Source organism: Macrobrachium rosenbergii, chromosome 4 (assembly GCF_040412425.1).
Source record: "Macrobrachium rosenbergii isolate ZJJX-2024 chromosome 4, ASM4041242v1, whole genome shotgun sequence".
NCBI lineage: Eukaryota > Metazoa > Arthropoda > Malacostraca > Decapoda > Palaemonidae > Macrobrachium > Macrobrachium rosenbergii.
Window position 1 is genome coordinate 43,774,099 of NC_089744.1, and position 27,544 is coordinate 43,801,642.

Sequence of the window (27,544 nt, forward strand, 5' to 3'; positions counted from 1 at the left end):
CGTCTCACACTCTCACTACCGACAGGCAGTATGCGCCTTTCACAGTCCTGACGGCTTTGAGACATCTCTGCAAACGTCCTGTTGCAGCACAAATACGCAAACACTCACCAAAGTTCTGCAAAACACAGATGCGTCAAAAAATCGCTCTCGCATGGTCCGACGCTGATGCTGTCTGGTACGAGAAGGAGGGAATTCGCGCATGCGCGTCTGGGTGACGCTTATAAACAAAACAACAGCTTGATCCGTGAACTCCCAGCATCCCTCAAGGCGCGTGATTTGAAACCTTCCGCAAACTAGGCCTATAATTATTTTTCCGCGAATATTTAAAAAAAGCATTTTTAGTCGACGTATGGTACGTCCACTTGACATCCAACAGACAATTTTCGTCAACGTATGGTACGTCCATCAGGCGTTTAAGGGTTAACTAAACTCAACACAAGTGTTCACCAAAATATTACTGACTGGAATCCATATAAATATTCTCAGAAATCTCAATAATAAGTATGCACTAACAAAATGCTAAGTAATCATCAGCACAAAACTTTGTAACACACTGTGTAATGATAAAATTAGGGTAATATGATAACACAGACATATAAGAATGAAATATGCAAAAATGGAAATATACCAACAGCAATTTTACTAAGGCAAAAATATGTTTAAAGATTATATCAGTTTTTCAAAAGATTACCTTCACTTTAAAAAAAAAAGGCTAAACTCATGTCTTTCTAAAACTTTCTCAAAGACAACACTGCCAAGTCACAATGGTATACACAATGATATATAATTAGCAGCAAGACACATTAGAACTCACTATAAGAGATATTATCCACCTCTTATCAAAATAATAATTCTCTTTTACCTAGAACATCACTTCAACTCCCAACATAATATAAAACCAGTAAACATCACATTACCTTTTACAAGTGTTACACCTTTATACACTTTCCACAATGCTTGCACAATATAAATACCTTAGATCACTCTTACAAAATGTATACACTTCTTGGGTGAATTTAACAAAACTTTTACAAACAGGAGAGCAACCAGTATAACACCCTTATACATGAATGGTATTTGAGAGGGTGCACCGACAATTCAGCGCCCGACAATTCAGCGCTAGACAATTCAGTGCAAAGACAATTCAGCGCAAAGACAATTCAGCGCAAAGACACTTAAAAAGGAAATTATAAACAAAAACACCAAGAAGTTAAAAATTCGAAAATAAAATAACTAGCTACTCGTTCAAAGTAATTAAGTATGTAATGCTTCTTCAAACATTAGTCAAAAATAAATTACCTAGCCACTTGTTCAAAGTAATTAAGTATTTAAGTCTTTAATCATTTATTCCTGTTTCAATAATGTTTTTCAAAAAGAAAGCAAGTTATTACACTTTCAGACACTAGCCAAGATGGAGCGAATTCTTTCAGAAAAAAACCGTGGGCAAATAATTTTAAATGGATTCTTTTATCGCTTAGACAGAAAGCTTGCCAGTGGAAAGGAGTCGTGACGATGCGTTGATGAAAAATGTAGAGGTCGAATTCATGTTGATGGCGGTTCTTCTTGGAAGACAGTGACTGAACATAATCATGTGCCGCAACCTGCAGTAGCTGACGTGAAGAAAGTACTCTCTCGAATTAGAGAGAGCTGGTTCTTCAAACGACATACCAAGAAGAATTATTCAAGAAAGTTGTGTTCACTTGAGCACTGAACCAACTGCTCTTCTCCCAAAGTATACGTCAATACAGCAAAATGTACAACGTAATAGAAGAAAAGAGGGACAAGCAATTCCAGCTCCTACTACAGTGACCGATATTGAAATACCCGAATGGTTATGCAAAACACACAATGCAGATAATTTTTTGGGCTATGATTCAGGTGTAGATAATCCAGATCGATTTTTGTATTTTGTACCCGGAAAATTTAAAACTACTGAAAGAAAATAAGCATTGGTGTGCTGATGGCACTTTCAAAGTGGCACCCAATCTCTTCTATCAAGTTCATGTTATACACATAATAAGAGAAGGTCGTGTTTATCCAATGTTTTATGCATTGCTGCAGAATAAAAGTCAAGAAACATACAAAAAATTTTTAGATGTGCTTCTTTATTTGGAACCTGGTATACGACCCGATACAATTTTGTGTGACTTTGAAAAGGCATTCCATAATGCTATAAGTGAAGTTTTCTCTGGCGCTTGTATAGTTGGCTGCTTGTTTCATCTGGGACAAAGTGTTTGGAGAAAAATCGGTAGCCTGAATCTAACAAGCCTATATTTACATAATGAAAGCATGCACTTATTTTGCAAGATGCTAGTTGCACTGGCTTTTGTTCCTATTGATGATGTTATTGAAGTCTTTGAAAAATTGCAGGATGAAATACCAGATGATTTAGACGACCTCGTTGCTTATTTCAAAGACACATATATAGGACGCCCATTTCACCGCAGAAGAAAAGATCCTCATTTTAAGCCTGAGGTATGGAATATTTATGAACGAATTGTCAGAAATCTTCGAAGACCAATAACGAGTAGAAGGGTGGCATCGTGCATTTTCAGACTTCTCTTGGTCATAACCACCCAACAGTTTACAAATTCATTGAATTTCTTCGACTGGAACAAGATCATACAGAAAAAAAGCTGATTAGAATAAATGCTGGAAAACAGGACACTGCAAAACACTCAAAATATGAACGAGCTTATTCCGCCATAAAAACAATAGTTTCTGAATATGACACGCGAGTTGACAAACTAGAATATTTGCGAGCTGTTAGTTTTCAGATAACACTTCAAAAATAGGAATTAAAAAATTTGTTTAGCATTTATTTTTATATTTTATATAATAAATTTTTTTGTACTAAATCCAATAAATAATTTTTTTTGTACTAAATCCAATAAATAAACTTTTAACAATTATTTTTGTACTAAATTCAGTAAATAAACTTTTTAGCATTTATTTTTTGTTTTTCACCTGTTTTTTACCTGTTTATAATTTTCTTTTTAAGTGTCTTTGCGCTGAATTGTCTTTGCGCTGAATTGTATTGCGCTGAATTGTCTAGCGCTGAATTGTCGGCGCTGAATTGTCTGGCGCTGAATTGTCGTGTCACGATTTGAGAGAGAGAGAGACAACCAATTACCAGCAACCCCTTTGGCTAACTAACTGTTTCTCATTCAGCACTCCTCTTTTATCTTCAAGCCCTCCCAGAATACTGAAAGAATACACATAGGGAATTCACAAAACACCTTATTCCTTATTCTATAGAATACACAAAGAATACACACAGAGAATTCTAAGGCTCAGAAGGAAATATGCCAGAGCTCTTATCTATGATCGACATCTTTCGCTCACTCAAACCACCTGAGCAAACAAAATGGGGATATTTACGACCAAAACTGGCTCGCTGTCAGCATGTCAACTTCATCTACTTCTGTTCCTCATCCCATTACTCAGATTATGGAAACATATAGTAAGCATAGGGAAATACAATAATTTCAGAATAGGCACTCAGAACAAATGTGTAACAAGCAATTTGCCGATAGCTGTCAACTTGTCAAGGATAACCAAAGAGGCCCTTGCCTTTCTCCAAACACTTGTGTAAATACAGGAAGCAGGTAAGCGATAATGGTTCAAAAATATCTCTCCTCTACAGCACGCTAAGAATTCGAGTCCACAACACTTTAATGTACTGCACAATATATTAAACAAATGGAAAAAACATATCAAGACATTTTAAGATCACATGATACACAATTTTATCTGTAAGAAAAAGACATCTTAAAATCATATCTCACAACAAACGACAAATCTGCAAACAAAACATCAAAATTTTCACAGAGACACATATGATATTTGTAGAATGGTTTTATATATTATAACACATTATAATAATATATATATATATACCTGACTATATTTGTGTGTATATATATTTTTAATGTATATATACATATATAATTACAAATATAAATAAATTCATAGTGATGATGTAGATGAGTCACTTTCAATTCAAAGTACAGTACTGTACAGACCCTAGATTCAACAAGACTAATAAGCAGCAGAACCAAGATTAGTTAATTTTTCTTTTGTTGACTGAATGCATTAAGTGTAATGTTATCTCTGTTTACATAATCTACTTGAATATAGGAGGATTAGACAGTTCAAATAAACCAACAGATGATCAATAACTGTTTACATTGGGAAAGAGTAAGTGGAGTAATCCTCTATATTTACTCATCTTGTTTCTTGAAGGACAGCGGCCTTTACATTTAAGTACTGCATATCTTTGAATGTAAAAATTTCAAGTACAATATATAATTTAACTGTCGTTTGAATGACACTAAGAACACTTCATAACATATACACATTTAACATAATTTCTTTGGAAATATATAGATCAGTTCTATAAAATATGGATCAATTCTAAACTTCCTAGGCTGATATTCATATTATCAAAACTTTCTGTAATAAAACTATTTTGCAATATATTACATTCTGTCTGCTTAATAAATATCATGGTTGTTTACTCTAGCATAATTAGAAAACCGACTGTTATTCTGTGCATATCAGAAACGTGTTTAAAATGTGTTTCTGAAAGTCAAACTGACAGTAGTTAAGATTTGAAAATTTCCCCATTGCCTTTTCATGTATTTACCAAGCACTGGATGCATATTTTATTGCTGCTAATACAGTATGTATAATGGTGATGTTATCATGTTATCACAGATGCATTTATGGTCCAGAGTCAGCATTAGTAACTGGTATTTTAATTGGCATTTTTACTTTTGTTTCGTTAATACTGTATGTGTGCAAGAAGTTTAGGAAGAAAACTTTAAACATATTTAGCTGACCCCCTAATTAAGTATTCAATACATAATCTGGACTATAAAATGGGAATGCAATCCCATCATGACCAGTCACAAAGGAAAAACAGGACACATTCCAGATTACCACATCCTGCTCAGCTCAAGACCAAATCCCTATATATGTTTCTCATTAGGTGCAGGTCATAAAGGGAAAGTAGGGACATATTCCAGATTACAGCACCACGTCCTGCTCAGCTTAAGACCAGATCCCTACTTATGTTTCCCATTAGGTGCAGTTTCATATACAGTATATTGAATTGCATGTAATATCACATAAAATTGTATCACATAAAATGTAGATCTACAAGAAAAATAATGGGGAATACTTTGAAAATAAAGTATATGGAGGTTAAGCATCATTTCGTTACACGTGATAACAAACCACTCCTTGACCTATAATCCCGATGGCCAAAATGTAATAGAATGCCTTTCAAAGTCTTATAGCATTAGCAGACATAAGTTTGCTTTGGCACCTAGCCTTTCATTGCTACAACTCACAAGGTCCAAGCTCATCTGAAGAGCCAAGCCTTTGTACACTTTTTTAGGAGTGGAAGACTCATCACACACTTGGACTTGGGTGGGGAAACATTTTCAAGGTGTTCACAAAAGTTTGAACTCTTCAGTAATTTTAATACAATCACACTGTACAATGATTCACTTCCCGGTGCAGTTGTTCAGACTTCACAGTACATTCAGCTGTCCAAAGATGCTCAAAACTGTACCAAATGAGACTGGAATATGGCACGTAGGTTATATCATGTAGATTGTGTAATATAGGCTAATGCCTATCTCAGGATCACATATGACACTGTCCACAATTCGCTGTTGCTTCTATTACCTGGAAAGTAAGCAGTCTTCTTAAATTGCAACCTCAAAAATTCTGACAGTAAATTTTAATATATTTTTTGGAAGAAATACCATAATGGCAAAAACCATAAATTAGATGTTTGTACCTGCAGGGATTACACACTGTAGGGTACCCTGTATTACCGTTTAATGATTTTATAATACCAATAACATAGTTCTGGGTCCAGTGGTAACTATATACTTCCCCAGGTTGCCTTTGGTGTAATTCAAGGGATTATATCTGTATAGAATTTCATCTTTGATAACAAAAAAGGGAATGTTTCTGTCAATCTTTTTTTTCTTACAGAGGTTTAAAGAATGTGACACAGATATCCATCCAAGAATCTGATCTTGGCATAGTGAAAGACAAGGCTTTTGAAGGCCTGTATAATGTTGGTGAACTGAGGATTATCAATAACAAGGTAAATAATGGTTTCTTCAAAACACTGAGATATTTAGTAGTCTCTGGCATATCCTTGTTTATTTGATAGGAATATTTGTTACCTTCAGATCTAATAATGTATGGAAAACATGAAAAATTGCCATTTTGTTACCTGGAACATTAAAAGTAAAAGTAGATCGTTAGAGAAACTAATACCTGTAGTCATATTTGATTTTGGTAGTTCTATGAAGAGGTCTGCAATAAACTATTCAAAAAGCAACTGTACGGGAACTGCAGACTACATAAATATCTACTGACATTATTATTCCCCTCACAGGTGGATGAACTGGAATCCTTAGAGGTCTTGGAAGAATCTAATGTTGATGGAGTTATTGTCCAAGGTAATCATTTTCTTCAAGTCAACAAAGAACAACCCTTTCGCATTCATGCCAACCAACGGACGGTTGTCACAGGTAATGATGTTTTTATATTTGTCAGAAGTACCTTCTAAAACAGAAGCCCATTTAAAAACAAATTTCTGGGCTCGACCTGTGTCACCCAGTGAAATGGTTCCAATAGCACTCATTTCTAGGTATAACTATTGCTAAATATACCAGAGAAAAAAGCTATCCATAATGCCGGGGTTACTACCCCCGGATCGATCACCATAACGGTGTCAGTATGCACTAGGGGTGAGTGGACTCCACTATCACAGGTCTTCGTCCAATAGACCTCTCTATTCTCAAAGTCCCAAATTTGGGTGTGCTGTACTAAGGATTGCTTCCCCGCTCACCCACTAGGCGTCATCACGCGACCGCCACGACATTCCAATTTTAGCACAACCTCGAGAACATGTGAAATTTTGTTTTTGTGATTGTGTTCCGTATTTTGGCAGCTCATCATGTCTTCCACCGAGAGTTTCCCACCATCTAAGTTGAGTACTAATTCTGGTTGGTTTGTTTAACGCAAGAGGCATCGTATTTTTGAATTGTACGTAAATATTGTTTACCAGTGTAAACAATTCTGTGTCACAGCCGAGCTTGGGCTGTATGTTTGCCTCTTTCCCGTTTTCGACCTTCAATCTCAACTTATCTAATAAATGAACGAATTATCCTAGTTTTTATCTATACTCCATTTAGTTTGGAGCTTAATTGGAGAATTTACCAGGTCGCTGGTTGGAGATGAGGAATCGGGTATCACGAGAGCATTAGGCTCCCCATTTTCTGACAATAGAATTTGAGTCTTTTATCGGTCTCCTTCCTCCACCAGCGAACTGGTTCCTTCTCGATGGTGTAAATTATTTGATCATGATGATAGCTGTTATGTACAAGGAAGGATGACATATCTATTCCTGGATTAATTTATGCATGCGATTCGGCGTCAGGGAGGCCATTTTGGGTACCTTACGTTACCAAAATAACCCATATTTCCTGGACCTTCCCTGCCGTCGGGTCAACTATGTATTTATATATGTATTTATATATGATTAATCCTAGGCTACCCCACATCACAAGTGGTTATCTCTTATATTTTGGTTGTTCATAGGCTAGGTAGTTTTATTTCTAATATAAGGTAGTTAACTAGCCTAACCTACCAAGGCTAGGCATGACAGTGCTCTTACACGATGTTCAGGCTACCTAGCTCTCCCGACCAGGCCATCAGGTTTTTGGAAGGTGAGGTTAGGCTAGTAAGCGAGTTCCTTTAGCGAGGGGGATCCTCACTTCTTATTTTGCCACCTGACCAAGCTGTCTCAGTTTTGGGAGTGTGGCTGAGCTAGGTTAGGTCCTTCTCTCCCCCACCAGTGGCATTAATCCTGGCCTTCTTGACCAGACCAAGAAGCTTGGTTTTGGAGGGCAGGCTAGGATCAATTAACTCCATATTCTCGTGTATGTAGCCTAGTCCCCGTCTTTTTACCTTAATGATTAGAATTTTGACGTTGTGAGCGTTGTCCTTGTAAGAGGAAAGCCGTTCGTTGCACTCCCGTAAGGTGGTTATAGTCGGCGTCGGAGGGTGCTACCCACCTGACCGGTCACTATTTGCCGGGTTTCCGACTCACTACCTTTCCCATACGGCGGTGTTTCATTAGCTCGCTTCTAATTGCTTTAGTAGTTAGTAGCTGGAGCGCCGAACATTGTCCCGTGGATGCTAACAGTTAGGGTATGTTAGAATCCACTTCTCCGCCGGACTAGTCTGATTTTTCGTTGTTTTTGTCCATTTAACCACTCAGTGGATATTTCACGGTTGTTGGCGGTTTCCATTATGGTTTCCGCCCTGGGCGTTTGAGAAGGGCTATATGCGACCCCTACTCCTGCCACTGTTACGCCGTCCCCATATTATGAGACACAATGAGATTTCAGTAACTATTCACGGCGGAGTGTTAGAGCAGTGCTGGTGGGGTTAGGTAGGGTAATTAAGCCTCAAATCTAGGTCTGTAGGGTAATGGGGTAATCTCACTAAATCTGAACAAAATGTAGGGTAATTTCAAGATGTTTGTCTTCTATTTTATTTTATTCTATATTGTTTTTGTATGTGTGTGTGTGTAAAAGATACATGGCAAAAAAATTTTTATTCTATTTTTTTTTTTATTTGGTATGCCAAAGCAAACACTGCAACCAACGCTCAGAATCTAACTCGTATGAATTGTGTATCTCGGATCCTCGATGTGTTCAATCGTTATAAAGTGTTCAGGCGCCAAGGCGGTTAGTTTTCATCCAGTCATTCGTCTCAGTAGAAGTGTTTTGTGTGTATTTCACCTCTGTTAACATTTAAACCTAACTTACTGAATTTGTGCAAGTGCGATGGATGCAGGCCCTTCCACGCCTAAAAAGAAAAGGCAGTATCTGAAGTGAACTTTCAAAGGAAGAAAAGGACAAGGCCAGGAAACAAAAATTTCCGAATGGATGCAGGTAAGAATTTTGAGCTGTCACAGCTGTGATTATGTAACTGAATCTTCCCTATCATGACTTGCTTATTAGTAATGCGGAAAATATGCTAAACAAAGGAAATTTTAAGCTTTTAGGCCTATAAATTCAGTTGATGAGAAGATGGAACCTAACAATAAATTGTGGGTTTCTAACCAATGTTAAGAATTTTGGTGATGTGCCTCTATTTAAAAATTTAGCTGTTTTAGCAAAATTAGTCTTCACCTTTCCCCACTCAAATGCTGAAACGGAATTTTTTTTTTTTTTTTAACTGATACAAAAAAAAAAAACGGAATAAAATGATTGCCATTTTGGTTACTAAATCAGCAATGAAGGGTCAGGGGGAAGACTGTAGAAATAAAAAGATAACAACTGAACATATCGACCTACAATGTTCCAATATATGGACTTAGAAATCTAATTCTAGATGATAAATACAAAGTAATCAATGAACAACTATTTATCCTAAGGGCAGGAGTAGGGTAATGACAGGGAAAGTAGGGTAATTTCAGTAGGTATAGGAGCTCTGAGATGGTTACCTGTTTATAACATAACATTTATATAATAAGTTAACCATTCGGTAGTTTAAGCGATGTTTTAGAATTTGCTGCTGGAATCAGTTCCGGCGGGGTTTGCCTTGTTGATTCACATGTATCATCACCCATAAGCTAAGTTAAGGTAATCTCTGGCCGCCGGACCTAGTCCGGCGTGTCTTGCGTTAATGATACTCATGTACCATCATTTCACTTACAGATGGTACATTGTCAGGAGCCAGGGTGCTCGGCCGTTCTCCAGCAATCGTGCGGACACAAGGTATGCCGCTCGCACTCCAGCTGTGCAGTGCATGTTGGGGACCTGACCGTTTGGCACCCGGACGGCTGTGAAATTTGTTACGCTCTCTACGAACTGGCGTCCGATGAGTCAGTAAGTGATGAGAGTCTGCTAACCTTTAGTCCCCTTTGATATTGATGCCTCATATGGAAACATACGAAAATTTGGGAGAATATTTTCATTAAGTCCTACCTTCTCTTCCAGTCTAACCCAGCAATCCGTGCCTCTTCGCTGTCGACCCTGAAGACCTGGGTCGGCGGATTTGGGAGGAATGTTGCGTCCGGCAACCCCTACGTGCTCTCGGAGGAGATCTGTAATCTCCTCTACCCTGGTGCCCGGATCTCCGCCGCATTACCGAGGGAGTTGGCCGCCCCACTCATTGAGAAGATCAGGCAAGAGACGCAACCCTCCCAAGACGACAACCTGTGCGGAGAGGTGGCGGAAGAGGTGGCGGCTATTAACATCCACCTGGAGCCCATGAGCGTGGATGACCAACAGGTAGAAGGTAGGGTGGTAAGTGAGGCAGGCAAGGTTAGTTTAGATAGAACCTTATTTAATTCACCTTCTTCTTCTTCCTCTTCCTTCCAGGGGTTTCCGAAACCAGCTAACCTTGGGGACAGATCTCGGTCTGTTATGCCCAAGGTGAAATTCCTAAAAAAGAAGGACTTACCAAAGTCCTCTAGACCTCAAAGGTCTAATCCGCCAGCTCCCTCTAGGTCGTCTCTGGCTCCCAAACCGGTGGCGTCCTCAAGTAAGGCTACTCCCTCTTCTAAGGGGTCGAGGTCCAGAGATTCAAAGGCTAAGTCTCCACAGCCTAGCTTTGACTCTGAGGCCTTTGTCGATCTGCTGATGCAGAAAATCGACTCCAAGGTAGAAGCTAGGCTAAACGTTCTCTCGACTCACCTGGTCACAAGCTTACAGTCCTCCGGAGAGTCAATGCAGTCATTGGCACAAAAGGTGCAGGCCCAGGAAAGCTTGCTCTCCGGATTCATCCGATCCGGAGCAGCACAACAATCCCACGTTGTCCCGGATGCCTCCAAACTGCCCCCTTTGATAAGGGAAACCCGTGGCGGCTGGCCCTGCATGCTCCCCTGCATAATGGCACACTGACCATTGAGGGTTTGGGCACTCATCGTCTGGAGGAACTGGAGTTCTTTCCAGCCGACCTAGTGCCTCCCTATCCAGGTTTTGCCAGGTTAACGGAAGAAGCCTGGATTAGGTCTGATAAGGTCCCTAAAGAGACAGTCATCTTCCCAAGGGACCAAGCTCAATCCACCCTGATGCGCGCTCTCACAGATTGGGAGTGCGAGAACACGAAACTTACCCCCTTCAAGGGAAGTTTTACAATGTTCTCCGTAGGTGACGCCATCCCTACCCCCTGCACTACTAAGATTACAGAGTTGACCCTTCAGGCGGGGATAGATGGCAAGCCCATGCCTCAACTCCGGGAGACAGATTCTACTTCCCTTCTCTTCCCCGGAGATTCGGAGTGTTGGTTGGGAGCTCCGGCAACCTTTACGGTGGGGAAACTCGATTCCGAGTGTGCCTCCACCCTATTCAGCGAGCAACTTCCCAGAATTCCGGAGGCTCTGCTCAAAGCGGAATTTGAGGCCAAGTGCAGGTTGAGTCGCTCCCTGCGCTCCGTCACCATCTCAGAGGTAACGGCATTGGTTTATAATGACGAACCTCTGTTTCAGGTCCTCACGAAGTCGTTATTGGCTTCCTTCCAATCGGACCTTTATGACTTTGTGGTAGCGAGACAGAACTGCAGGAAACACATCTTCGCAGAGGCCACCATCAGGCATGAGCCTAATAGACTTATGAAGAGTTCTATCTGGGGACCTAACCTCTTTCCAGAGGACGAGGTCAATAATGTCATGGCGGAGGCAACTAGAGCGAACCAGAGTCTCCGCTCTCGTTGGGGCCTTCCTTTCAAGAGGAAGTTCTCTGAGACCTCCGGACCTCAACCTAAAGAAAGGAAAAGGTTCAGGAGATTCCAGGGCTTTAAGAAACCTCAGGCTCAAACAGTGCTTCAGGCGGTACCGGTCTCACAGATCGGCCAGCCTTCTACATCTAAGTCACAACCTCAGCAGCAGTTTGTACTGATGCAGCCGGCTCAGCAAGCTTCTGCTCCGCCAGCCTTCGTGACGTCCCCAGCTTTCAACGCCTCGTTTGAAAGCCAAGGGACGTTTCGAGGCTACAATAGGCATGCGAGGGGAAGCAGGGCTAGAGCCGCCTACAGAGGTAGAGCAGCATCCAGACCTCTCTCACGTGGAAGAGGAGGCCGTGGAATCAGAGGAAGTAAGGCCTCTCACATTCAATGAGACACCTCAGGTAGGCGGGAGATTATATCTCTTCAGGGACCATTGGACCTTCAGCCCATGGGCCCACAGCATAATCTCAAAAGGTCTGGGATGGAGCTGGAGCAAGGGGCCTCCTCCACCAGTCAGATTCCATCAACATCCATCCAAAGACTTACTGGACTTTGCAAAAGAACTTCTGCAAAAGAAGGCAATAAAGAAAGTCAGACACTTGAAATTTCAAGGCCGTCTGTTCAGTGTCCCGAAGAAAGACTCAGACAAACAAAGAGTAATTCTGGACCTGTCTCGTCTCAACTTATTCATTCAATGCGACAAGTTTCGCATGCTTACAATCTCGCAGGTACGGACCCTACTTCCCCGTGGGGCCGTTACCACCTCTATAGATCTTACAGACGCATATTATCACGTTCCGGTTGCGAGAAACTTCTCCCCTTACCTAGGGTTCAGACTAGGAAAACAAGCATACTCGTTCAGAGTCATCATGCCATTCGGGCTCAACATAGTGCCCAGAATCTTTACCAAACTGGCAGAGACAGTAGTCCAAGAGCTACGGACCCAAGGGATTATGCTGGCCTCATATCTGGACGATTGGACAATTTGGGCATCCAACGTCAAGGAATGTCGAAGAGCAACTTACATAGTAATCAACTTCTTGGAATACCTGGGTTTCCAAATAAACAGAAAGAAATCCCGTCTAGTTCCGGCGGCTCAATTTCAGTGGTTGGGAATCCAGTGGGACCTAAACACACACACACTGTCACTTCCACCAGCAAAAAGGAAGGAAATAGCCAAAGCTACCAGACAGTTCCTCAAAAACTAAAGAGCCTCTCGTCATACCCAGGAAAGAATTCTAGGCTCTCTTCAGTTCACTTCAGTAACAGACTTGCTGCTAAAAGCCAAACTGAAGGATATAAACAGGGTATGGCGGAAACGAGCCAACAGCAGAAACAGAGACAAGCTGTCTCTGATTCCGCAGATATTGAGGAAGAGGCTTCGACCATGGTCGACAGTCAAGAGTTTGTCAAGGTCAGTGCCTCTTCAATTTCCCCCTCCATCACTGTGATCCATACGGATGCCTCCCTAAGCGGATGGGGAGGATATTCCCAACACAAGAAAGTTCAAGGAACATGGTCGACAGTATTCCGCCAGTTCCATATCAACATTCTAGAGGCAATGGCAGTATTTCTAACATTAAAGAAACTGCGTCCAGCCAGACAGATTCACATCAGACTGGTGCTGGACAGTGCAGTAGTGGTGCATTGCCTGAACAAGGGAGGCTCCAAGTCGAGCCATATCAATCAAGTAATGATCGCAATTTTCTCTCTGGCAAGGAAACATCTTTGGCACCTGTCAGCCACTCACCTGGCAGGTGTTCGGAATGTCATTGCAGATTCACTGTCCAGGACAGCCCCGCTGGAGTCGGAATGGTCCTTGGACAGGAAGTCGTTCGAGTGGATTTGCCTTCAGGTACCGGGTCTCCAGGTAGACCTGTTTGCCACAGAGAGCAACCACAAGCTTCCGTGTTACGTTGCTCCCAATCTGGATCCTCTAGCTCATTCCACAGATGCAATGTCAATCGACTGGAACAGATGGCAAAGGATCTATCTGTTTCCACCAATAAATTTGTTGATGAAAGTTTTACACAAACTCAGATCATTCAAAGGTCAAGTAGCACTGGTGGGGCACCCAACTGGCCGAAGAGCAGTTGGTTTCCTTTACTACTAGAGTTAAAGCTCACGCACAAACATATCCCCAACCCAAGGTTGACACAAGTAGTACAAACTCGGACTGTGTCAGCTTCCTCAAGAATTCTGAATGCCCTAGCTTTATGGACTTCATGAAATTTGCAGCACAGAAAGATGCTAACATTGACCCTCTTAATACATTGTTCATAGAATCAGATAAGAGGGAATCTACTCTCAGACAGTATGACTCAGCAGTTAAAAAGTTAGCATTGTTTCTGAGAGAATCTGACGCTCATGAAATGACCACGAACCTAGCGATCTCTTTCTTCAGATCACTATTCGAGAAAGGATTGGCCACTAGTACTATTACTACAACAAAATCTGCTTTAAGAAAATTATTTTTACATGGCTTTAATATTAACCTTACAGACTCTTATTTTTCGTCAATTCCTAAAGCATGTGCTCGTCTTAGACCAACAACCCGTCCACACACGGTTTCCTGGTACTTAAATGACGTACTTAAATTGGCATCAGACACTGATAACGATTTATGTTCATACCTGAGTCTGTTAAGAAAACGTTATTCCTAGTAAGTCTAGCCTCAGGAGCTAGAATTTCTGAACTGTCTGCTCTTTCTAGAGAGCCCAATCATGTTGATTTCCTCCCGTCAGGTGAAGTTCTGTTGTCTCCGGACCTCAGTTTTCTAGCAAAGAATGAGGATCCACAGAATAGATGGTCTCCTTGGAAGATTATTCCCCTTCCACAGGATCTGTCTTTGTGCCCAGTCAATACTTTAAGAGCTTATTTAAATAGAAGTTCTAAGAGAACTTCAGGCTCTCTTTTTGTTAGGGAAAATGGAGGTAATATTTCCCTATAGGCCATCAGGCAACAAATTCTTTATTTTATTAAACAGGCAAACCCGGAGTCAGTACCTCAGGTACATGATATTCGAGCGGTGGCCACCTCAGCTAACTGTTTCCATAATATGAATTTTGATGACCTTAAAAAATATACGGGCTGGAAATCACCAACAGTATTTAAACGCCACTATCTTAAGTCCCTAGAGGCTCTTAAATATTCCACAGTAGCTGCAGGAAGTATTGTTCCTCCTGGTCCAGCTCAAGATTAGTTTATGTATATTCTTTGTCCTTTTGGTTTGTAATCCTCGTTTACCTATTGGTATATTCTCTAGCCTACCTGCCTCGCCTGCTTGCCCTGCTTTAGCCTTAGGTCAGGTCTGCTTCACAGCCTGACTCTACACGCACCAGCAGATACCCTGCTTTTATTCATATCTTGTTAGCCTTAAGTGTCTTGGTTTTGGTTAATTTTATAATTTTAGACTGAGTGCCTCATAGTTTTGAAATTGTTGTTGATCTTATAATTTGAGAGTATTAAATCACAGTAAAGTTTTCTCTTAGTTTTATTTAGCTCCATTAAAGTAATCTTTGAGGCGTACCACCAAGCTCTTGTATGGCTGATTCTCTGTTACGATTTCACTGGGTGACACAGGTCGAGCCCAGAAAAGGGATTTTGACAAAGGAAAAATCTATTTCTGGGGGAAGACCTGTGTCACCCAGTGACCCATCCCTGCACTTCCTTTCCCACCCGGGTGGTATACCAAGCTTGGTGGGTGCTAATATTGGGATGACATGGCGGTCGCGTGATGACGCCTAGTGGGTGAGCGGGGAAGCAATCCTTAGTACAGCACACCCAAATTTGGGACTTTGAGAATAGAGAGGTCTCTTGGACGAAGACCTGTGATAGTGGAGTCCACTCACCCCTAGTGCATACCGACACCGTTATGGTGATCGATCCGGGGGTAGTAACCCCGGCATTATGGATAGCTTTTTTCTCTGGTATATTTAGCAATAGTTATACCTAGAAATGAGTGCTATTGGAACCATTTCACTGGGTGACACAGGTCTTCCCCCAGAAATAGATTTTTCCTTTGTCAAAATCCCTTTTTTGAGATCTCACTTGAATTTTTTGTAAAGTCAAAGTACTTACTGTATTATTGTTTGTAAGGCTTCATTTATCTGCAAAGAGAACAATATTAATACCACATACTTCTGGTGTGTTTGGAATATTCTTCTCATTTGGGAGTGCCAGTACCATCTTGGATTGTTATCTTTTAAACAAAATTGCATGAAGGAGTGGTTTTCCTTATGCTGTCAACAGTTACTAGATATAGACCCTTTTTAGAAGAGACCCTGTTTGCAATCCTCTGAAGGCCATTTCATTTGGGAACTCATTCCCTAAAATGGTTACTTCTTAAGAGCAAGTGTGGGCTAAGCATTTGTAAGGCATCACCATGTATATTGTTTACGGTGCCATGATGCCAACCTGCCTGTATGTATTTCATCCCTTTGATACTGTAAAACTGTGGCTCCCTTCTATTAATGATGTTGATGCCAATGCTCCTATGTTTTAGAATCCATAACACCAATATATATAAAAGTAAAATGCATCATCGCCTCTGTTTGTCAATAATTTTGTTGTTATATATGCATACAAAGCATTTGCCTGGTTTTGATATACCTATATTGATTTTCCATTTGTCTTAATTTTCCTTTATGATCATTCTGTTCTGTGGAAGTTTGCTTGCTGAGTTAACAGGTTTTTTGGCTTGATGCAGATGCTTTTTTTTTACACATTAATAATAGTAACAATAATTTTAGATCAGATTAAAATTATTCCATGATACCTAAAGGTCTAGCTTTGGATTTAAGAAATAAAATGCTGTGAACTTATTGTACTGCATATGGAAGTGCATGGTGCTTGTTGATATTGGTTATAGACTAAATTATACGTTATACGTGTTTTATCTGCTTCTAATGCTGATGGCAAATTCCAGTATGTGTACTTGATATATACGTTATTAATTTATTAGCTTCAAAAATTTTAAAAACGTACCTATTTCTTCATTTAATATAAATGTAACTTATGTCTGTTTGTTTACAGAATACATTATTAGGTCTTCAAGACAGGATAAACAAAACTAAATTTGTCCAATACTTATTTATTCCATGAGATAGAATACTTTAACTTCACTGATGTGTGGCACTGTGCAAATGAGTTTGGCTGGTCAAACTTATATGTACTGTAGAGATAATGTTCAAAGATGTTCTCACACACGATGAATCCTTTGAAGTAATTCTATAATCCTAGAAAAGATAAATGGAGAAGAATTACATAACCTTTTAAAGAGAAAAATCATAAGCTGTGCATAATGCCTTTTGAATCATGTTTCATATGCTGTTTTGCAAGTACAGACATACAGTATGTTTAATTCACACCTTCATTAAGCATGAAACTGAAGAGGGGCAGTTAGTAAGTTTCAATTTCCTATATTTGAACTGTTTAGATCTTAAACATCAGCAGCTGAGGCTGAGCTGAAAAACTGACAGCATAGACTTATATACTGTATTACACCATACTGAATAACATTTGACATCAGTGTACCATAGTTTTCTAGTAAAAATTGAAAATATTTCCCCAAAATTGTTTGGGAAATACTATTATTAATACAAAAGTTTTTTCAAATAAATATCACAGCCTGTCCTGTTCCCAAGATTACCAGACTTTTGTCTGTCAGGAAGAATAAAAAGAAATTAGTCTTATCACTCACATTACCTCTGGACCTTTAGTTATGTAGTTATGCATTAACAAATCACATTACCTCTGGACCTTTAGTTACACATTATCAAATAACCTCACGTTTTGTAATGATACAAGGGTCTGGAAGATGGACATTTATATGCGTGTTGGGTTTGTATGAACAAACTTTAATGTTATAAAACAAAACAGGTTTTGATGAAGGAAAAGCTTATTTTTGGTAGCCACTGTGAGTCCTCAAGGGAGTTACTCTTATAGACCCCCAGGGCTCCATAAGGCGGATCAACCAACATTAAAGAATTCACTCATAGTACAAGTTGTCCAGAGTAGTGCCCTTGATTTGAATCAGTGATAGAGTAAAAGTGGACTTAGGGCAAGAGGGTTCTTTCCCTTGCCTGCAATGTTACTTGGTTTTCCTTTACCCTTCTTATGCAGATGTGGCAACAGCATGCAGGCTGACAAAACCCCCATTACTCACCAGGTCTCTTAAAGAAAAATACTCACCACAAAATCCCATACCTTTTTGGCAAGGAAAGTAGGTGTTTGAGGATTCTCAGAGGCTATCAAAAATAGGTTTTTCCTTTGTCAAAACCTGTTATTTGATAGCACAGCTGCTGTTTGTCCTCAAAGGACCATACAAAAGAAATTGACAGGTGACAAAAATGCCTGGCTTCTGATTGAAAAATCCCAATGACCCAGATGAAAAAAAAAGTCCATGGAAAAGTCAAGTAAGTTTTTGCCTACCTCCTCTCATTCAGAATATCCATGAGGGTTTAACAGTGAAAGATAGGAAAATACAAGAACCTATTTATCTGTTATTCTGTGTGTTTCTGAAGTGACATACCTAATTTTGCTGGGTTGGGATATAGGATTATTGCACCCATTCCAGGCTGGGTTGGGATATAGGATTAATGCACCTATCCCAGGTTGGGTTGGGTATAGGATTATTGCACTCATCCCCGGCAAAATATGAGTTACAGTACCATGGCATCAAGAAGGCCCTTTGCTTTCCACTAGGCAGCTATGGGGCCAGGGCTTACCACACCACCAACCAACACACAGTTCAAGGAACACTTCCTTGGATGATTACCTTGTCAACTCAAACTTCACCCTAAGAAATGCCTCCAACAAAAGTGAGGGATACACCCACCCTCTGGACGTCATGCAAACCATGGTGGGGTTCTACCTTGCTAGTAAGTGATCCTAAGGAAATTCTCAGTCCATGCAGAGAAAATAGCTTGTTTGGGATAGGGTACGTGCAGGAAAAAAAGGACCAACTTGGACATTTGCTACAACAGCTAGGTAAACTGGGAGTGCTTGGACCAGGCATAATGTCTATTTTTGAGTTTCCATAGAAGAATAGGGGATTTTTTTTTTCAAAGGGTCCTCATTCCTAGCCAGAAATAAAAGGCCAGGAGACAACAGTGACTGCTAGGTGTGTGGGTGATGAAACATTCCCCATCTAACAGAGCCAGAATGTCAAGTTGGCCAAGAAGACCTCCTTCTGGAACACTGAATTGTAGTTATAGATAGAAGGACTACTGGATTGAGATGATGGGTTAAAGAACTTATTCAGGGACCCAGTAATGGTAAGCCTTGCAGGTGCCAGCCTTTGCAGTGCAGAGGACAAGAAAAGAGAATTAAAAACTTGTGTATTTGAATCAATGCCACACCCACAAAGCAAGACCTTTGATATAGGATTATTGCATCCATCCCAGGCAAAATCTAGAGTTACAGTACCATAGCATCAAGAAGGTCCTTTGCTTTCCATTAAGGCAGCTATGGGGCCCGGGCTTACCATACCACCAACCAACTTACAGTTTGAGGAACACTTCCTAAGATGATTACCTTGACAACTCAAAGACTTCTTCATAAGGAATCCCTTCAACAAAAGTGAGGGATTCACCCATCCTCTGGACATCATGCAAAACAAGGTGGGGTTATTCCTTGCAAATGCCTCTCAAATGGCAAAGTTTCTCTCAGAAGAAATTGAGGAAACAACAATCTTTCACTGATTTGGGATGTGATCAAAGGATTACAGGAATCATTCAACAGTCTTAAAACTGTGGAAACAAATAACAATCTTTCACTGATCTGGAATGTGATCAAAGGAGTACAGGAATCACTCGACAGACTTACAGCAAGCCACCAGACTCCTTTGAAAGAGGCATCTATTATTGCCTTTACCTCCCAACAACACGAGAGAAGTGGGGGTGCAATGTGAGGTTGAGGTGACCATACCCTCCCAAGTGGAAAACACCCTCTCTCCCATGGATGAAGCACCCATAGACCTATCAGAGGGGGACCAATGGGTTCCCAACCTCTTCTCCCTCCCAAGAGCCCTGTTGGAAGATAGAGCCTCAGTCAAGATCCCCCCCCGGTGGTGGATGATGATGATAATGATCATGATGGGATTGGCAGCTGGCAGACACAAGCCAGTAGAAAAAAGAAAAGAGCCTCTTGTTTGCCTGCTGGACCGAACCCCAACAATGGTGAATAACCTCGCCAAAACCTGAGAAGAGATGTCATGTTGTCATTCACAATTTGTGTTAATCAGTGAAGCTAGATGCCATAGTAGAGTCAAGTTTCTCATGGGGTCCAACCCTCTTATCTTTCATGAACTCCCATCCAAAATTAAAGTGGCTTGCAGGATTACCTGCCTATTTCAACACCTTTATGTTCTTAAAGGTGAAAATTTTGGTCTGAATGTAAAAGTCTTTAATTTAAAGTCTCAAGATATAACCTAATCCAGGATCAACCTCCCCAAGGGGTACTGACTGACACCCCATGCAGCATTATGGGCACAGGCCCACCTTCTGCCACAAGTGCCAGCCAACCTCCCACCACGAGCGACTGCCCACCCTTGCCGGCCAACCCCCCATCCACCCAGACGGTCAGCCAGTTCACTTCCCAACTTTGTGAGTAGCCATGGATACATCAGATATAATTTCATGGAATATTTTTGGCCTCATGTGGAACATTCCCCTCCTAAACATGTTCTGCAAAAACTTCAAACGTATCATTGCATTGCAAGAAATGCTCCTGTGGCCACATGACCTTGTCATCTGCGATTCAGTGCATGAAGACTTCAGAGATTTCTCGACCTCATCCATGCACGTTACAGATCACATCGTAACCAGTCACCCAAAAGGGGCCTTTCTTTCCTGTGGCACAAAACTTTAGACAGTATAGTGAATATGATGATCTATAGGAGTGAGATTGCTGGTCCTCCAAGTGACAGTAGGGGACTCTAAGATCCTAATAATTAATGCTAATATGCCTGGGAAAACAACAGTAATTTTGATCAGTAGTGCATGATCCTAGGTGAGTTACACAGCATTATTCACGATTCTACTCCTGATCATATTTGTATAATTGGGGACCTTAATTCTCATACCACAAAACAATTTTGTAACGAACTTACTCACTTCAGTTGAAATCACGCTCTCCAAATTAGCGATGTAATGCTCCTCCCTCCCTCTTCCTATACCTATGTACAAAATAGAACAGACACAGTTACAACCTCCTGGCTAGACCACTGCATCACGTCTCCACACCTTCTTGACTCAGTTGTGACCTGCAACATTCGCTACAATCTTGCAACAGGCCACAATCACATCCCCTTATAGGTGTCATTCAATACCTCATCCCTTCCTACTGTGAACCCCTAACTGATCGCCTACCTGCTGTTAACTAGTACTTTAAAAACCACCAAAAAACCAGATCTTTTAGGATGACCATGGAAAATAAGTTACAGTCAATAGCACAACCGGCAGATGCCTTACTTTACACTGACCCTAAATTTTAGAAATGAAAAGCAACTAAGAGCCAATGCAATGTCTAAAAAATTAGAATCTGGCAGTTACCCTCTTCTTTGGAATAACATTCAATCCCTAAATCCCAAAACTTAGAAGCTATCACACAGAGTAGGAGAATCCGTCCAGCTAATGAGACAAAAATCAGTGCATGACAATAAAACATTTGCACAAAAACCAAGAAAAAAAAATAGGAGTGTGATCAGTAAAATGGCAAATGCTAACTAGTTTAGCTAAAAGCAATGTCAAACACACACAGTACAAAAACAAGAATGCTGAGTATGATCTAATTATCTAATGGTTGCCTAATGATCTAATAGGTGCGTTAAATTTTGAAACTTCAGTACTTAAAAGCTGTCTTTCAAAGTGAAGAATATTATAAAAGGGTTGAATATCTGCATATGTTACTGGAAATGCAAAACAAAATGAAGTACAGTACTTTTTATATGAGTGTTATTTTTGTTTATTCCTTTGTTTAGTACATTAGTACACATAAATGAGTTTCAAATTGTTAACTGAAAACAAAAGACAGTATTTATTTTACTCAAGTACAGTGAACAGTGTTTTTTTGATATTTCATGTGAGTACAGTATATCTGTCTGAAAAGAATGTATTTCATAAATTTTTCATTTATTTGTTTCCTCGTATTTTACAGTATTATGCTCTATATTATTGATAATGAGTCAAATTGGTAGTAGGCCTACCAAAAATATTTGGTATATGCTTCATACTAATTTATATTTTTTTTATTTGTCTCCAGGTAATTATGTGCCCTGTTCTTGTCAGTTATGGTGGGTGCTGGAATCCCCACTAGCAAAAAATAATTCTCTCTTCATACGGCATAACTACTGTGTTTCACCTTTTGTTCTTCATGGTAAGGCTATAACCATAGTGGACCAGGAAAATCTCCCACGATGCCCTGCATCTCAAGAGCTCCAACTCCCTAGTAACCAAGATCCTTCAAAGGCATCATCTGCAACTGCGAGTGCAAGCACCACCTCCATAAATAATGCTATCTTCTTTATCCTTATCTTCCCATTTTGGTGACCTAACATCCAGCTTGGAGGAACAATGTGTTAAATTTTACAATTCATATGTTGTACTGTACAGGTTAAGGATGTTGTCATCAGTGTTTATGTTGTTCATTTAACTTCACTTTCCATCTTGTGAAGTACTAGTACACATGCTTCATAAACAAATATTTGAAACTCCTCTCTTTAAAACTAATAAATTTTGCCTTGTATAATGCTAACTATGACAGTTAGTATAAACATATTTCTTTTCAGGGACCACAGATTTTGTTCTATTTTAGTTATTTAGTCAGAAATTTTAATTTTGAGATGGAGTTTAAAGAGAATTTTAATAAACTGAAAAATATGCTAAAGAAGTAATTGTGCATCTTTATATGAAGGTAATGCTGCAAGTCTACATTTCTAAAACCTCGTTCAGCAGCTGGTAGGTAAGCAGGAGACAGCAGAAGGAAAAAGGATTACAAGGTGGTAGGTGAGACATATGAATTTTGTATTCTTTTATTATATCTAAAAAGTTCCCCTGGGATTCAGATTTGTATTGCAATTTCAGGACATTCACAAGGGATTTTGAAATAAGAAAATGTTTTAGAAAAATAACTTGAGCATTATTTTATCAGCAAGACAGATGTAATTATTTAGACTCATGTCATGCCAAAGAAAAATCATGCGACTGTACGTTGCCTTCAATATACATTTAAAAGGTTTTCAAAAGATACTGACATGCGTTAATTAATGAGGTGAATGGGGATTTTCATAAATAATGTCCCCTCCAAAGGACCTTTTAATTCTAGTATAACTAAACTGGTAGGTAATAATTCAGTTCACATATTAGACACCCAAATGTTTTAATAAAAAACTGTTGATAAAAAGATTAGCGCATCAAAAACTTGAAAATTTTATAACTAAATACACTCCAGCTGTATTATGTTTTGCTTAAGTTAAATTCATCTTTAACACCTAATATAGATATATATGAAGAATTTCAGAGAGTAGGTATTTTATGGGAATGAAGTTAGCAACTTTCCAAAACTCAAAAAGCTTAGAAACTTGCAACAAACTTTTAAGTCATGATGAGGCCTGAAAAGCAAGCAGAGCAAGTGAGTGAGTTCAACACTACTGTTTATTTCTTGCCTATTATTCATAAGATAAAAGAAGAATGCCTATGATAAATAAACAAGTAAAAAAATGCAGCAAAGTTTCTTTGGCACAACTAAGTTTTCTGTATAGCATATAGAGCTGTATGAAACTCACTCATGGCCCATGAAACTCTCAGCCATGGCCTATAAAACTTTCAGCCTCGGGCCAGCACCAATGCACGATCATGGCTAATTTTAACCTTAAATAAAATCAAAACTACTGAGGCTAGAGGGCTGCAGTTTGGTATGTTTGATGATTGGAGGGTGGATGATCAACATAGCAATTTGCAGCCCTCTAAACTTCAATGGTTTTAAGATCAGAGGGCAGACAGAAACAGTGTGCGAGGACAGACAAATAGCCATCTCAATAGTTTTCTTTCACAGAAAACTAAAACTCATGTAGTATAAATAAATACAGAAGTTTAAGTTAAAAAATACTTTATATTTATACAACAAAAAGTGAATCTTCCGTATTTAATTGAACCAAATTTTCTCTTATCATGAGATTGTCTTATTCTCCCTGTCATTCACTGTCGCCATAAGGTTTGTGTGTGATAAACATTTACTAAACATGAAGCCATCTTTAAGAAGTGTTTTGACATTCTGACACCTGTGCCTCCTTATACTGTACTCAGGATCTCTCAATAGTTCAGATTATGTTTAATATCACTGTTATTGCATAATTTTCTGGGTAGAGGACATTTCCAGCAAAGTTCACATACACACTTTACTAAACACTGTGCTGTGCTTAATAAACATGTGTACCACTAGATTTATTATAAAACAAAGACATTTAATAAGCAAGAATTTCCATTATATAATTTTCATCAGTGCTTATACTGTATTTATTCCTCAAGAACTCTTACATGAATTAATAATTCTATATCTTGACAACAGAAGATAAAACATATACATAGCAGTTAGCCTAAAATTTGAGCAGTTGCCCTAAAATATGATAAGTCCAAAGAATGAAAGGTGAAGAGAACACCCTACCTACCACACTACTCACTATCAACAAGATATTGACACAATCTATTAGATTTATTGTGGAGAATTTTAAGTGTCATATGAGTGGTCATAGGGTGCCATTATAAGAGATTTACTGAAGAAGGAATATTCACATGTCATACACTTTTGTTCTACCTTTGATTAAAATAAATTTCATGAACAATATTTGCTTCCTGGAAGGGTATATAAATCAACAAAGTTGAGACACTGGAAGCCAGTCATTGCTTTGAAACTTTTTTCTTGAACGCTGTTAATACTGTACTGATATCCCTCATTTGGGAATATCACTCAAAGATTATTGGATGATAAACCCCCTCAATACAACCCCAGACTTTCAGTTACACTGTTGATTGATAGGTTTGCATTGGCACAGTTACCAGTACCAAAGGTTCCTTGTAGAATTCCTTCAGCTCAAGCAAAGCTGCTTTTGGGTTAACTCAAAATCCATTCCTTTGGTGTCTTCTCATTGAGCAGCCTGGTGTCTATCTTAGTTTTCCTCCAGTTTTTGACTATCATTTAGTGCAAATTCCCTGGGCCAGCCTTAGGAGTCTGAATATGTGACATGACACTGTATCTGATTAAACTTCCTTTGTAATTATTATATTGTTTTGTGGTTATATAACAATTCCTTCATATTAGTAATACTGTAATGACACTACTCCACAATTCTTGGTTAGATTGTATGTGGGAAATCAAATACTACCCCATAGAAGTTTCATGGCAGTAGGGTTAAATTTGCAATATTTCCAAATCTTCTTGGGCTGTAGTTGTTGATGAAGCACACTTACTGTTTTAAGGAAGGATAGTTTATAAATCTGTTTTCTCTCCTTGTGAGCTTAGATTATTTTGCAACTAAACATTCGTGTCAGGGAAAAGGATTTATTATGGACATATATGTCATATGCTGGTGTCAATATTAGTGTCATCATATGCTTTACATAGATACTATTGTACTTCTCGACAAACAACAATAATATATTTACCTGAACAAAATAATGGTTAGTGAGGAAGGGGTATCCTAAATTTTAGAATGTACACAGTATTGATTAGGGCAGATAATATCAAGGTGCTTCATAACACAATTATATATTTGCATGACCACAGAGCTGTGTGCAGTCTGTCAAATTTACATATGGACATTAACAAATATAGGCTAGTAACAGCAACAAGCATAATGAAAGTAGGTGAAAGGCAGCTATGCAAGTTTGTGAAATTGACTGTCAAGGAGTGGGCAAATGCTATTGCAGTTTACATTTTCAAGCATAACCATAATACAACAACCCAGTAGTCTGTAAAATGACTTTTCTAGATTGAATAGCATGCATTTTATATAAAAATGGAAAATTGTTGATAGGCATATTGATAATTCAAATAATTAACATGTAAATTCTGAAAAAATAAAGGTCAGAGACCATAAGCCATAAAAACCATTAGCTGTATCTATCAGGCCCTTTGGGTGAGGGATAATGTATACACACCTTTCCTCAGATGTATGAAAGACTGCATTTCAGGTATCATTGTTATGACTCCTTTCTTGATCAGAAAATCTTTCTTACTTTTATCTGTTCACAGGTCTCATTATTCATGCATATGTCACATTGTTTTATGAAGCAAAAACCTACTGTATGTCATGAGGCCATCTTATTGGTAAATTAAGAAAGTCTTACTATGGCTATCTCTTTGAGATGGTTCCTTCAGAGAGAGAGAGTGTGTGTGTGTGTGTGTTTTTTTTTTCAGGGATGAAGTTTTATGAAATTCCCAGCTAATCATATAATGCCACTGGCCCTAAGTTGTTTCTGAGAATGTGACAATGAAACCCACATATTTCTAAACTTTAGTCACTGTTATGGACACTTGAAATCTTGACATACTACTTATCATCTCTCTCATGAGATTTAAAAGTTCCAGAAGCCTAAGTTTTTTTATATGGCTGGAACTACAGATAAGCATATACTGTAAATACACTGTATCAGTCATATCCAATTAAACTGCCTAACAGCTCTTACTTGATGAAAAGTTTCATCTTTATAGTGGACAATATGTATGGGAATCAAAATGCAGTTAATGCAAGGTGCCTTAATGTTTTATATTTCGTTCTTTCTTGTACCAGTAAATAAGCCTTTCCAGAAAGATCAGCTTGTATCATACTGTGGCACCTGAAATGAGGAGGACCTTTTCATATCTCCTTGAATGACTGTTAGCAAAACAGCTCAAAAAGAATGGAAAGTGGCTGAGCATCAAGTTATCCCTGATGGTTTTCTTTCAAGATTATGAAAATTGTTTCCTTCCCTTTGATGTATCTTGATTACTGGATTAAACTGGCTAGACTGATATGCCAAACAATTTTTACAATGAAAATGTTATCACTCCCGTTTATATGTTGATTCCTTTTGAATGATTAGTTCTTCAGTACAGTATTCTGTAGGTGCAGAACATAACTTCCTTACATGGCTTGGAACAAGATTATGCCTGTTAAGGAAAATTTACAAAAGATTTTAGAATCCTTAACTTTTATGCCTTCAAAAAGTTTCTAAAGGAAAAACTACTGGGTAGGTGGACTTCAAAAGCCAGATGAATTGCCCATTTCCTAACCTCAATATTAAAAGAGCCTCCTTCAACAATGCAACCTTCACCTGAAGATAAGATAAATGCATGTCTTAAAATACAGATTTGGTGGCAAGGATCTTCGTTACTACTAATTAAGCATTTCTTTGTTTTAATTACTAGTTGACACGTTATAAAAAAATTATCTATACTGTACATGTATGTATAATATAGCGTAGTTGTTTGTTTAAGTACTAGCTGTCACGTTATAAAAAAATTATCTATATATGTATGTATAATATAGCGTAGTCGTTTGTTTCGTCCTTAAGGAGTTCCCTTCTTTGGGTCTGTCAGAGCTCCATGGTAATCAAACTAATATCAAAGAATTCTCTTTTAGTCGGTCTTGTGGCCAGGTATTGTGTCATAACGATAAACACTAACACATGATGGAGTATGGAATGGACTCAGAGACAAGAGAACTCTTTCCCTTATCTTACAGCAAAGCTGTGCCCAGTTTCTTTCCTTCGTCAAACCTGCTAGAAGAGGAAGT

At 39.0% G+C, this 27,544-nt stretch overlaps 2 protein-coding genes across 16 annotated transcripts in view; one reads left to right on the plus strand and one right to left on the minus strand.

Annotated features, from left to right (window-relative positions):
* The window catches only part of LOC136833678 (leucine-rich repeat and immunoglobulin-like domain-containing nogo receptor-interacting protein 1), a 414,041-nt gene extending 388,161 nt beyond the window's left edge, over positions 1–25,880 (plus strand). For 4 of the 6 annotated variants that reach the window (XM_067095882.1, XM_067095867.1, XM_067095858.1 and 1 more), the window contains 3 exons: positions 6,013–6,127; positions 6,425–6,560; positions 22,036–25,880. In XM_067095882.1, the coding sequence (XP_066951983.1) occupies positions 6,013–6,127; positions 6,425–6,560; positions 22,036–22,322 (538 nt within the window). In that variant the 3' untranslated portion in view covers positions 22,323–25,880. Of the gene's footprint in view, positions 1–6,012; positions 6,128–6,424; positions 6,561–9,761; positions 9,933–10,043; positions 10,345–22,035 lie in introns of those variants that run through there. The other 2 variants (XM_067095889.1, XM_067095893.1) reach the window with 2 other exon arrangements.
* LOC136833650 (delta(24)-sterol reductase-like) overlaps positions 5,679–27,544 on the minus strand; it is a 234,321-nt gene continuing 212,455 nt past the window's right edge. For 9 of the 10 annotated variants that reach the window (XR_010851557.1, XR_010851558.1, XR_010851552.1 and 6 more), the window contains one exon: positions 16,849–17,009. The gene's annotated coding sequence lies outside the window, so the exon portion shown is untranslated. Of the gene's footprint in view, positions 5,698–16,848; positions 17,010–27,544 lie in introns of those variants that run through there. The other variant, XM_067095835.1, reaches the window with a different exon arrangement.